Genomic DNA, 12,210 nt, shown 5'->3' with positions numbered 1-12,210 from the left:
CGGGATGGTTTGCCTTCCTCTTCCTCCTCATCTGCTTCTGAATACTCATCAGTGCTTCGGCCCCGCTTTCGAACCGACCGCTGTGATTCTTTAGCTAGCTCCTCATCTTCTGAGTTCTTGGACAAATAGCTCTCTAGAATAAACAGCATGTTTAAGCCATTGGCACAGTTAATCATAAATGGACTTGAGAAATTCTCCTTTTCCTCCCCACATTCACCCCAATCCTGCTCTCAGACTTGCTTGTGCATAAATATTTTCCTTCAATAATTGGCCTGATTTCTATCTTTTCAGTTCCATAGTAATGCCCAATATGACTCAGTATACTTTACCTATGATTTTAAGCAAGAGTAGATTTCCTGGGGAAGAAATCTGATGATTCTTGAGTTAAATGAAGATAGGCTGTCACAAACTCCTTCCCACTAGTCCTAAAGTTAGGGAATCATGTAAACATACTGATAAGTGAAGATTAAGTCTAGGCACCTGACTCTGTACATATGAAATACTGTGCCAACTCTCATCTCATGTTATTAAATACCCTTGGCAGTCTTAAATGTCTTCTCTTCTTTATCTATACAGTAAGTCCTCAACATTTAAGTATGGATAGAAAATATTCAGAAAAAATAAGGATGGTTGTATCTGAACTGAACATGCACAGACTTTTTTCTTGTCATTATTCCCTAAATAATGTAGAACCGCAACTATTTATATAGCATTTACATTGCATTAGGTATTATAAATAATCGAGATGATTTAAAGTATATGGGAGGATGTGGGTAGGTTATATGTAAATACTACACCATTTTATAAGGAACTTGAGCATTCCATGAATTTTGGTACCTGCAGGAATCCTGGAACTAATCCCTAATGGATACTGAGGGATGACTGTACTTACACCTTAGAAGATCTCACATAGTTTTACAACTTTGCATACCATTTATATGCTGATGACTCTCAGATTTGTTTTGGGTAACCATGAAATTCTGGACTAGTATATCAGACTGCCTACTCACCATCTATGCTTGGATATCTTAACAGCCATCTCAACCTAACTGTCCAAAACTGAGCTCCTGAACTTTCCCCTTAAAACTGCAACACTGTGGTCGCTACCATCTTAGTTTTTGGCAACTATTCTTCCAATTGCTCAGTCATCCTTGATTCTCTCTTTCTCTCATCCAACCCAAGAGTAAATGCTTTGGGTCCACCTTTAAAACAGAACCATAATTTGATGTTTTCACCTCTTTCCTGCTACTGTTTAATCCCACCCACCATCATCTCTCATCTGGACTTATACGATAACTTCCTACAGGTCTTCTGGTTTCTGTCCTTGCTCCATTCAATCTATTTATCATACAACCACCACAGCAAGTTAACAGCTGAGAGATCATGTCACTCTCTTGCTTAAAATTCTCCCATTATTTATCATCCCCATATAAAATTAAATCCAAAGTCTATGCAATGGCCTGAGCTGGGATATGTAATATGATAGACACTAGTCACATGTGGTTACTTTAAATTTAATTAAAATTAATTAAAATTAAAAATTCAACTCCGCAGTCCACAGTGGCCACACTTTCAAGTGCTCAATAGCCACATGAGGCTAGTGGCTACTGTAAACATCAGCACAGAGAACATTCCCATCAGTTGGACAGCACTCTTTCTTGTTACGGCTTAGCAAATTTTTTCTATAAAAGGGCAGGCCCCAGTCTCTGTTGCAACTATTCAACTTTTTGAGAAAGTGTGCACAGATAATATGTAAACAAATGGGCATGGTAGTCTGCCAATAAAACTTGCTTTGCAAAAAGTTTATATAGACAGGTGGGCTGTAGCTCACTGACTGCTGTACTACACAGTCTAGCCCCTGTTGATCTCTTTGCTTCATCTCATTATTCTTCCCCTCACTCACTCTTTTCCAACAACCTTGGACTCCCTTCCAGGGTTTGAACACGAAAGGCACAAACTTGCCTCAAGGCCAACAGTTGTTGTTCCATATGCTTGTACCACTTTTTTTTTTTTTTTTAGATAAATGCCTGACACATTTTATATGGGTCTTCAGGCAAATACTGCTTTTTTCTGAGTAGCTGGGACTACAAGCATATGCCATCACATGCCTGGCTAATTTTTTTTTTTTTTTTTTTTTAGAGATGAGATCTCACCATGTTGCCCAAGATGGTCTCAAATTCCTGACCTCAAGCAATCCTTCTACCCCAGATTCCCAAAGTGCTGGGATTATAGGCATGAGCCACCACACCTGGCTTCACTTCCTTTAGGAAAAATAATTTCACTATTTGAAATTCCAACTACTCTCCCAATCCTCTTTCCTCCACAGTACTTATCTTCATCTAATATATCATATATTCTACTGATTTATCTTATTGTCTCTCTTCCCCTAACTAAAATAAGAGTTACATAAGGGCTATTTTGCTCACTGTTATAGTACAGTGCTTAAAATAGGGCCTAGATCAATAAATATTTGTATTTAATGGCTGAACTAATGAATTTGTCTGTCTTTATGACACATGAAGATAAATACTCAAAAAGATATTCAACTCCCTTCTTTAGTCTCAACATTCAAATATTTTTTCCCCTTTTCCTCCTGGGTTGGGCTTAAACTTAATTCATTTCATGTTTAATTTATGAAAGCAAACAATCTCCAGAACACACTATAAACAATGGTGAATCAAGTATGTGAGAAAAAAAAGGTGGAAAGGTAACAGTTGGGGTCACTTAAAATCAAAGTAGAAAAAGCTCTGAAATAACTACAAAGACTAAAAAGAGGCTGGTTGTGGTGACACACTCCTGTATTCCTGACTACAGGGGAAACTGAGATGGGAGGATCCCTTGAGGCCAGGTGTTTGAGGCTGTAGTGCACTATAATTGTGCCTGTGAATAACCAGTGCACTCCAGACTGGGCAACAGAGAGTCTTTAAAAGTAAAAACAAAACAAAACAAAAGACTAAATGTATATCATAAACTCCTATTTTAGAGCTCTTCCTGAACTTCAGGTATGGGCACAGCTAGTTATTAAGAAATCAAATAGTTACTAATTGAAACTCATTGTCAAAATGGAAAGAGATAGCAGGTACTTTGGTGTGAAACTATTCAGCCTCTCAGAGCATAAAAGGTAATTTCAAAATGAGGGTCATGAATAACGTGGTAAATAGGAAGAAGCAGAATAAATCTTGATCAGATCACAATTTTCTGAGACTCTTCTAGTTTCCATTTAAAATTTAATTATTGCTGGGTACAGTGGCACACGCCTATAATCCCAACACTTTGGGAGGCTGAGGCAAGAGGATTGCCTAAGCCCATGGGTTCAAGCCTGAGTAATTTGGTGAGACCTCATCTCTACAATAAATAAAAAAATTAGCTGGGCATAGTGGCATGCACCTATAGTTTCCACTACTTAGAAGGCTGAGGCAGAAGGACTGCCTGAGCCTAGCAGGTCGAGGCTGTGGTGGCCGTGAATGTGCCTCTGCACTCCACCCTGGGCCACAGAGTGAGGCTCTGACAAAAAAAATAAAAATAAAAGTAAAATAAAATAAAATAAATTTGATTATTTACACTAGAGATCTTGAAAATGAATTTCTTACCAAGTATAATTTATTTAAACTATAATTAGTAACCAAGCACAAAATTATGGGTTTTATCTCAAAGATACTACTGGTCATATGAATTTTAAAGAAATGCTATAGAATCGCCATCCAGAGTTCACTTTACTATCTGCTGCCAGGCATGGAGGCTTATGCTCATAATCCCAGCAGTCTGGGAGGTGAAACGTAGGAGGATTGCTTGAGCCCAGGAGTTCAAGAACAGGCTGCACAACATGGCAAGACCTTATCTCAAAAAAAAAAAAAAAAAAAACAAGTAAAATAAATAATAATTTAAAAAAGTAAATATAAGTGTCTACTTTTATCTTGCCCAAACTTCTGTCAATAGGTCTATTTCTTACCTTCACTCTCTGAGCTGGAAAGTCTGCGCTTATGAACTCGCCTTATTTCTTTACCACGTCGTAAACTCTTCTGGGAACCATCACTTTCTGAATCTTCTTTGTAGTTAATTTGTCTTTTCTGATTTCTCCTTGACCGTCTTCGCCGAGTTTCTACAAAATCATCACTAAAATCATCACTGAAGTCACTTTCTATTAAAAAGAAAAACAAGCCAAATACAAAATTTAAGAACATTAAATAGAAATGTAGCTAGTTTAGGTTACAAAAAGGTAGAACTACTCAGCAGAATTCAGTCAAAAGAAGTTTTAGATCAACAACTTTTATAAGTATCAATAATGAGCCAATCTGAGGGGGTCTTTAATGCCAGATTTTACAAACATATACTATTAACAGTTAAGCCTCAAGATTAGAAAATGTTTTATACTTTTACAAAGAATCCTTACTGCATTTGACCTAGAGCTACCTGGTAAGCTGTACAGCTGCCACAACTGCTTTCTTGGAGGAAAGTTACCAGAATCTGCCTCCTGATAATCTGCTGTTCCTATCTGTGGCTATAGTCATAATGTATTACAGAGCTTAAACCTACTAACCAAAGAAACTCATGAACTTGTTTCAAAGTAGTACAGAATGGGAGTTGTATTTTTGGCTTTTCTGTATGTGGAATAAGAATCTGCTAAATACGGTACACAGGGCTACTTAAACTCTCAAAGCATTGCTAAATGGCATATATTCTTGTCATCTCTAATCAGTAAACCAGAGTGAGACTATGGCATTATGTCAGAGCTCAATTCAGAGTGCTAACAAATTCCACTGATCTATTACATTCAGCTTCTATTCTCTCATGGGCTTCAAATATTTCAAAATAGCTAGGCAATAGGTTAAACCGGTTCTCACTGACCAAATCTGGAACAAATGGAATCTAAATAGTGATGGTAATGTAGTATATCTGTTGACCAGAATAAGAATCCACAAGTATACTGATATAAAGAAATACAAATACGGAGAAGGGAAGTTCTTTCTTACAGAACAACTAATAAATATAACAGAAATGATGAGTTAGAAAATCATCAATTGATGCTAAAACTAGTAGATGAGATACATAATAAGAACAGGGTATTTATGCAGCCTCAAAGATACACAAATTACTTATCTATTACAAGAAAAGATAATAAAGTAAAGAGGTTTGGAAGACATTAACATTACCTTGGTGATATTCCTGCCAAAAATGTATAATCTGAATTTAATTACAAGGAACCAGAAAAATCCAAATTGAAGGACATTTGACAAAATAACTAATATATATTACTTTCAAACTGTCAAGGTCAATATGGACAAAATTTTAGAAACATTCCAGATTGAGACTAAAGAGACATGAATGAATGCCATGTAAAAACCTGTATTTGATCCTGAGGTAAGAAAAAAAAAATAGATACAAAGAACAATATTGAATTATTTAATGAAATCTGGATATGTACTATTGATGAGATAATGGTATTGTGTTTATCTTGATTGAAATTTCTGATTTTAATAACTGTGGTTATGTAAGAAAATGCCCCTGTTCTTAGGAAATAATAACTGATAAGGGGGCATGATATCACCACTTACTTAAAAGGCTTAAAAAAAAAAAAAGAAAGAAAGAAAACAAAAATACACCCACAACGATGACCAGAATGAGGGATACAATATTCCTGTTTGTGGCACTTCTCTAATAAGATGACACCTATAAATTTGCCAATTACATAAAGCACTCATAACTTTTAGCTATTGTGTCCCTCACTATTTACTCAGTACTCAGTTAAAAGGGATAAACATAAGCTGATAACATCAACAGTGATAATTTATAAAAACGACTGAGTCACTGACTGTGTTCTGAGTGAGAGATGATTGATATTCTTCTCTCTCCAAAAGCTGGACATCTAAGGAGAATGTTCATAGCTTATTGAGAATGATTCCCAAGAAGAAAAAGGTTAGGCATGTGAACACCTGACATGAAACGATTCATCACGATCCTAAATGAAATTGGTATGAAGCTAACAAATCAATTTGTATGTATTTTCTCAGATGTGCTGTTTGTGAAAATTTTAGTTACTAGTGAGTCTTAAAAATGGGAATTTCATTTTAAGAACTCAACTCCAAAAGTCATAAAAATTTTTTGAGTTGGGGTGATATGGATTCAAGCTATTTTTACCAGAGTCTCTACTATTTTCCTCAGATTCTTCCTCTTCATCATCATCAGAGTACTTTTTCTTTGGGGTCTTTCTTCGCAAACGCCTGCTTTGCCTCATTGGCCGGGCGGGGTGCCGCCTCAATCTACGGCTACAAAAATCAGTGTCGCTGTCGTCATTAGATGGTGGATCTTCTTCACTTTCATCTGGGTTTTCATCAGATACGACAAACTCATCTTGAGATCTGTCCAAAAGAAATCAGAGAAATTATGATTATATACTTAGAACTGTGAACCATTTTTGAGACTTCTGAGTTCAAATTCTAGTGAGTCCAGTGAATCATTAAGTAATATACAGTGCAACATATCAGGATAATTGTATCAAATGCCCAGTTTATAAAACGGAGAAATGTTTTGCTACCTATCCTTCTCTTGAGAGGGTTATGAAGATGAGTTGATGTTGATTTTTTTTTTTTTGAGTTGGAGTCTCACTCTGTCACCCAGGCTGGAGTGTAGTGGCACGCTCACGGTCACCATAGCCTTGACAAGTTGGGCTCAGGAGATCCCTCCGCCTCAGCCTCCCAAGTAGCTGGAACTGCAGGCACGTGCTACCATGCCCGGCTAATTTTTGGATTTACTATAGATACGAGGTCTCGCCAAGTTGCCCAGGCTAGTCTCGAACCCCTGAGCTCAGGCAGTCCTCTTGCCTCAGCCTCCCAAAGTGCTGGCATTACAGGCTTAAGACACCGCACCCAATCGATGTTGATTTTTATACATAAAATACTTTGTCTTCTTGGGATGTGCCCCATGTACCTTAAATTCAACATTCCAAAAGTGAATTAATTATTTCCCAACCTACTTCCCCTCTCTTTCCTACTATCACCCATCCAGGAGCTCAAACCAGAAACCTAGTATTTATCCTAATTGTTCCCTTTCCATTTCTCATATATAATCTATTACTAATTCCTCCTGAGTTTCCTCTTAAAAGATAATCTCTCATATCTAGTCTCTCTTCTTTTTAGGTTTCTCACCTAAACTAAATATCAATTCCCCAGATAGTTTCTCTAATCTCTCATCTCATTTTCTCTCAATCTATTCTCTAGATGAATGCCAAAAATGAATTTTTCTGGAGCATAAATTTCACATTTTTCTGATGGTTAAAACCCTTCACTGATTTTTCATAATTTTCAGGATAAAGTCCAAATTCTTATGTATGACAAGTAAAACACTCAATATCTGGCTCTTTTTATCTCTTGGTCACATCTCCAGGAGGACATTTTCTACCTCTTCCTCATATTCTTGTTGACGTGAACCACCAGGAGTTTCCCAAATATTCTATGACATTTTATGGTTTGCTGCCTTGGACATGTGAGTTCTATGTTCAAAATGCCTTCTTTCCTTCGTCCTGTTTCTAACCTCAAACTCATCAATCGGCCCAAATATTCATTCTTTAAATTTCAGATTTAAGTTTCACTTCTACTGTAAGGCCTTCCCTTACCTCTCGAATTAAGTCATCTTTTGCTGTGTATCCCAATTTAGCTTTACCTGTAATTTAGTAGCAATCACGCAGAATGACTTCTTTGTGGTTTATTATATGCTTATTTTCCACTAATAATCTGAATGGAGAAACATTGCGGTATAGTGTCAATACCTTCTGACAGGAACTTTCCTGATCTTCCATACCAGATTATTTACCCTAAGAATAACATCTATGAGTCACCAGAACACAGTAGCTAAATACTTTCTCACAGATGACTGGGAACCCCTCATGGGCCTGGGAGAAGGTGGCACAGAGGTATGTCCTCAAGAAGTGAAAGTTTAATTTCAGTGAATAAAATTTAAATGCAAATTTGAATTATTAAACAGCCATAAATCTACTTTGTTTTAATCTAAAAGGGACCAAAATCATTATTCTTGAATCCGCTTTAAATATCCTGAAGATAAACAGATTGTCTATGTACATGAAGAACAAAAGCCTCATCACAGTAGGACCAGATCTGTCCACTAGCCCAGTCTATTTTAAGCTGGTGTCTAGTGACAGGGGTCTATTGGTAGACCACGCACCCATCACTGATCTTGAATTCATCCTCACTCTCTTCTTCATCCAGATTGCTGTCACTGTCCAGATCATTTAGTCGCCGGCGTTTCTTCCTTCGAGCAACAGCTGCCCTCTGGGGACGCTTATTTTCTTTTCTTTCTTCATCCAGAATAGTAGAGATGTCTTTCCCACGATGACCTGTGATGGTGGAGATATCTTTTCCTCGGCCAACTCCTGAGTTTGATGGGAGGGGGTGGGGGAGAGATAAGTGTGTGTTTATTACAAGTGTCCCTTTAATTTCTAGATATAGTCCTTATTTGTGCTTAGTGGCTCTTCACCTTATTTCTTTATTTTCTCATAACTTCAGCTGAAAGAGTTCTCAACATGACAGGGTTTTGCATTCGTTTAGCCTATTGAGTAGAAGTTCACTATGTAAAGAACCTGTTGTATTCCATGCCTTTATATAATTCACATACAATAATATTCACCCTAATAGTGCATAATTCAGAGGTTTTAGAACAGTCAAAAAAGATTGTGTGACCATCACCACTAATTCCAAAACATTTCCATCACTCTAAAGAATCTCTTCTCGAAAGCTGTATTTTAGACGAGGTTTTAGAAAGAAGCCAATCTGGTTTTTTTTTTTTAAACTATGTTTGCAGGGCAGAAAAAGTGAGAATTCAGCAGCAAAAATGTACATAAGGCACACATCTCTGGAAAAACTTGTGATTTCAGTTTTTCTAAAAACAACCTACATATTAATCCTTTCCACAGTTTTCATAATATCTAAGTAGAAACCAGATTGCTCCACATTGGCGCACTGGTTATGTAGTGCTTTAGCTAAAATACCTTCAAATTCCTCTAGTGCCACCTATTAGTGGCTATGATATCAATAAATGAATTTTTATAGGTTAATTTAAAGCAATCATTTTTATCCTGATTATCTACAATTTTTGAGACTTTGTAGTCTCAACAACAACAGGAAAGTTTCCTCCATTTTCTACTTGGAACCAACTTAAAAATTTTTAATCTATGGGGCAACATCAATGTTTTATATCAGATCATAAAGCAAAACTATTTGAAAAGTAATTAGTAAGATACGAGTCTATACACTGACACTCTGTTCACAAATTATTCTAGATCTGAGACAATTAACATCAGTAGTAATCGTGATACACACTAGGGAGGAGAATTTTAAAAATATGCTTGCTGCCCTAATTTGGGCATCTGAATCAACTTGTTGGCAGAATTGTATGAAGAAGAGAGAATGACAAACACATACCTCCACCATCAGCCTCTTTAATATCATCTTCAATAGCTTCATCAATTGCTTCATCGAACTCATCAAATCTAAAAAGTACAAAAGGATCACATCACAGCCTGTCCTGGCACTTTATTTTAAAGATCTATACTAGATGTCTGGTCTGGTCTATCCTGGTATTTGACTCTAACTCTCAAGGTGATGATATTTGGAGGTGGGGCTTTGGGGTCTTTGTAGAGTCTTATAAGCAAGATTAGTGCCCTTATAAAAGAAGAGTGAGCGGGAAAGAGAGAAGGAGGGGGAGGGAGGAACGGAGCGGGGGCAGGCAGAGGGACACACTCTTTGCCCTTTGACCATAGGAGGTTACAAGGAGAAGAGGGTCAACTGTGAAGGAGCAGGCCTTAACCAGACACTGGATCTATCCTGGAGTCCCCTGTACCTTCCACCATGTGAGAACACAGCTAGAAGGTGCTATCTACATACCAGAAAGCAAGCCCTCAGCAGACACCATATCAGCTAGTGTCTTCATCTTAGTCTTTCTAGCCTCCTGAACTGTGAGAAATACATTTCTATTTTTTTATTTTTTTGAGTTGGATTCTCACTCCATCACCCAGGCTGGAGTGCAGTAGCATGCTCACGGCCATCCCAGCATCAACCTGCTGGGTTCTGGTGATCCTTCCGCCTCAGCCTTCCAAGTAGCTGGATCTACAGGTGCACGCTACCACACCTGGCTAATTTTTTATTTATTGTAGAGATGCGGTCTCGCCAAGTTGCCCAGGTTGGTCTCAGAACCCACGGGCTCAGGCAATCCACTTGCCTCGACCTCCCAAAGTGCTGGGGTTACAAGCTGAGCCACCAGTCCAGTCACATATCTATTGTTTATAAGCTACCCAGTTTATGGTTATTTTGTTATAGTAGCCAAAATGGACTAAGACAGTGCTAGAAAAGAACTTATGTAAAGGGCCAGATAATAAATATTTTAGGCTTTTCAGATGCTACAGTTTCTGTCATAACTACTCAATTCTACTACTGTGGTACAAAAGCAGCTACAGAGAATATGTAAGTAAGTGAGTACGTAAGCAAATGAGAGTATGTAAGTAAATGAGAATATGTAAGTGAATAACTGTGACTGTGTTCCAATGTAAGTTTATGAACACTGAAATTTGGATTATACGCAACTTCCATATATTGTTCATAGAATATTATTTTTCTTCTGATTCTTTTTTCAACCATTTATTTTAAAAAAACAATTTTGCGCTGGGCCCAGTGGCCCAGCCTGTAATCCCAGCACTTTGGGAGCCAGCAAGTTCGAGACCAGCCCGGGCAACTTGGTGAGACCTCATTTCTACAATAAATAAAAAATTAGCTGGGTGTGGTAGTATGCACCTGTAGTTCCAGCTACCTGGACGACTGAGGCAGAAGGATCACCCAAAGCCCAGCAGGTCGATTCTGGGATGGCCATGAGTGTGCCACTGCACTCCAGCCTGGGCAACAGAGTGACTCTAATTAAAAAAAAAAAAAAAATAGTAATTTTGGTCACAGGTTGTACAAAAAATAAGAGTGAGCTGGATTCAGCTCACCAGCCCTAATATGCCAACCCTTAAGTATACAAATCACATGAAAAAGAAAGTTGAATGAAATTACTGTTCCACAAATTAATATTAAGTGTTAGGTTTATGTTATTATTGCTATTGAAAATTGTATTATTGTGACTGAAATTCATATACAAATGGTCAAAATTTTAGAACTAGTAAAATGTACCTGTTTCTCAAAAGGTTGCTCTCCTTGACTTAAAGATAAAGACCAAGACTAAATGATTCCTAAGATTTCTTCACATATAATACTCCTTTTACCTTAGGGCTCAGGTAACCAAAAGGATGAAATAACTATATAAAACTATGCTAAAAAATGGTCATCACTAGCCCTGTATGGCTATTTATACATAAATAAGTTAAAATTTAAAATTCTGTTTCTCACTAGTCATATTTCAAGTACTCAACAGTCATATATAGCTACTGGCTACCATACTGGACACCAAAGAAACAGAACATTTCTATCACCAGAGTAAATTCTACTGGAGAATATGGGATTAAGAGCATACAGTGGATTAATAATAGCATTAAAACTAAAAGCTAGAGGCTGGGTGCAGTGGCACATGCCTGTAGTCCCAAGCTAAGACAGGAAGATTGCTTAAACGCAGGAGTCTGACTCCAACCACAGCAATATAGCAAGATCTTGTCCCTAAAAACTAAATAATTTGGCTTCTGAGTTGAGACTATGTAACTTCAGAGGACTCATAAATTTCAGATTAAGAACTTTTCTATAAAGTAATTTTTGATGGTTGTCTAGTATCTCACAGATGTATCATAATTTAGCTAAAAGTTTATTTTCAATTTTTCATAATTGCTATGCTATAAAAACCATTCTTATAGCTGTAGCTTGGGTTTTCCTTAAAATAAATTCTGAAGAAATAAAGATAAATTCTTAGAAAGTAATTCTGAATAAATAAATTCCGTACATCCACTCGTTAAGGTAAAATAACAGATACAGATAAAGCCAGATGCAAAGTTAACGAAAACCAGTATTTGATGCAAGGAAATGTTGCAGCTGTAAAGTGGCATAACAATCTATACTGAGTAACTAGCTTTTTACTCAGTGAGAAATTAGTTTTTTAAAATTAGAGACCATCAGAAACTTCAAATGTTTGAAATTATTTCAGTAAGAATGAAACATTCCACTCTTACCTGGAGAATTAAAGTCATTTCTTTTTTTTTTTTTTTTTTTGAGTTGGAGTCTCACT

General features: G+C 37.0%; 1 protein-coding gene across 1 annotated transcript in view; it reads right to left on the bottom strand.

Annotated features, from left to right (window-relative positions):
- Positions 1 to 4: 4 nt before the first annotated feature.
- RSF1 (remodeling and spacing factor 1) overlaps positions 5 to 12,210 on the bottom strand; it is a gene marked incomplete at its 3' end in the record, with an annotated part of 136,526 nt that continues 124,320 nt past the window's right edge. The window contains exons 12-16 of the mRNA XM_021717396.1: positions 9,432 to 9,499; positions 8,176 to 8,383; positions 6,136 to 6,356; positions 3,950 to 4,138; positions 5 to 133 (exon numbers count right to left, since the gene is read on the bottom strand). Coding sequence (XP_021573071.1) covers positions 5 to 133; positions 3,950 to 4,138; positions 6,136 to 6,356; positions 8,176 to 8,383; positions 9,432 to 9,499 — 815 coding nt within the window. The remainder of the gene's footprint in view (positions 134 to 3,949; positions 4,139 to 6,135; positions 6,357 to 8,175; positions 8,384 to 9,431; positions 9,500 to 12,210) is intronic.

This window comes from Carlito syrichta, unplaced genomic scaffold (assembly GCF_000164805.1).
Source record: "Carlito syrichta isolate Samal-C Ts95f unplaced genomic scaffold, Tarsius_syrichta-2.0.1 Scaffold309725, whole genome shotgun sequence".
NCBI lineage: Eukaryota > Metazoa > Chordata > Mammalia > Primates > Tarsiidae > Carlito > Carlito syrichta.
Note: the sequence above shows the minus strand (reverse complement) of the source record. Positions and strands in the feature narration are given on the sequence as shown.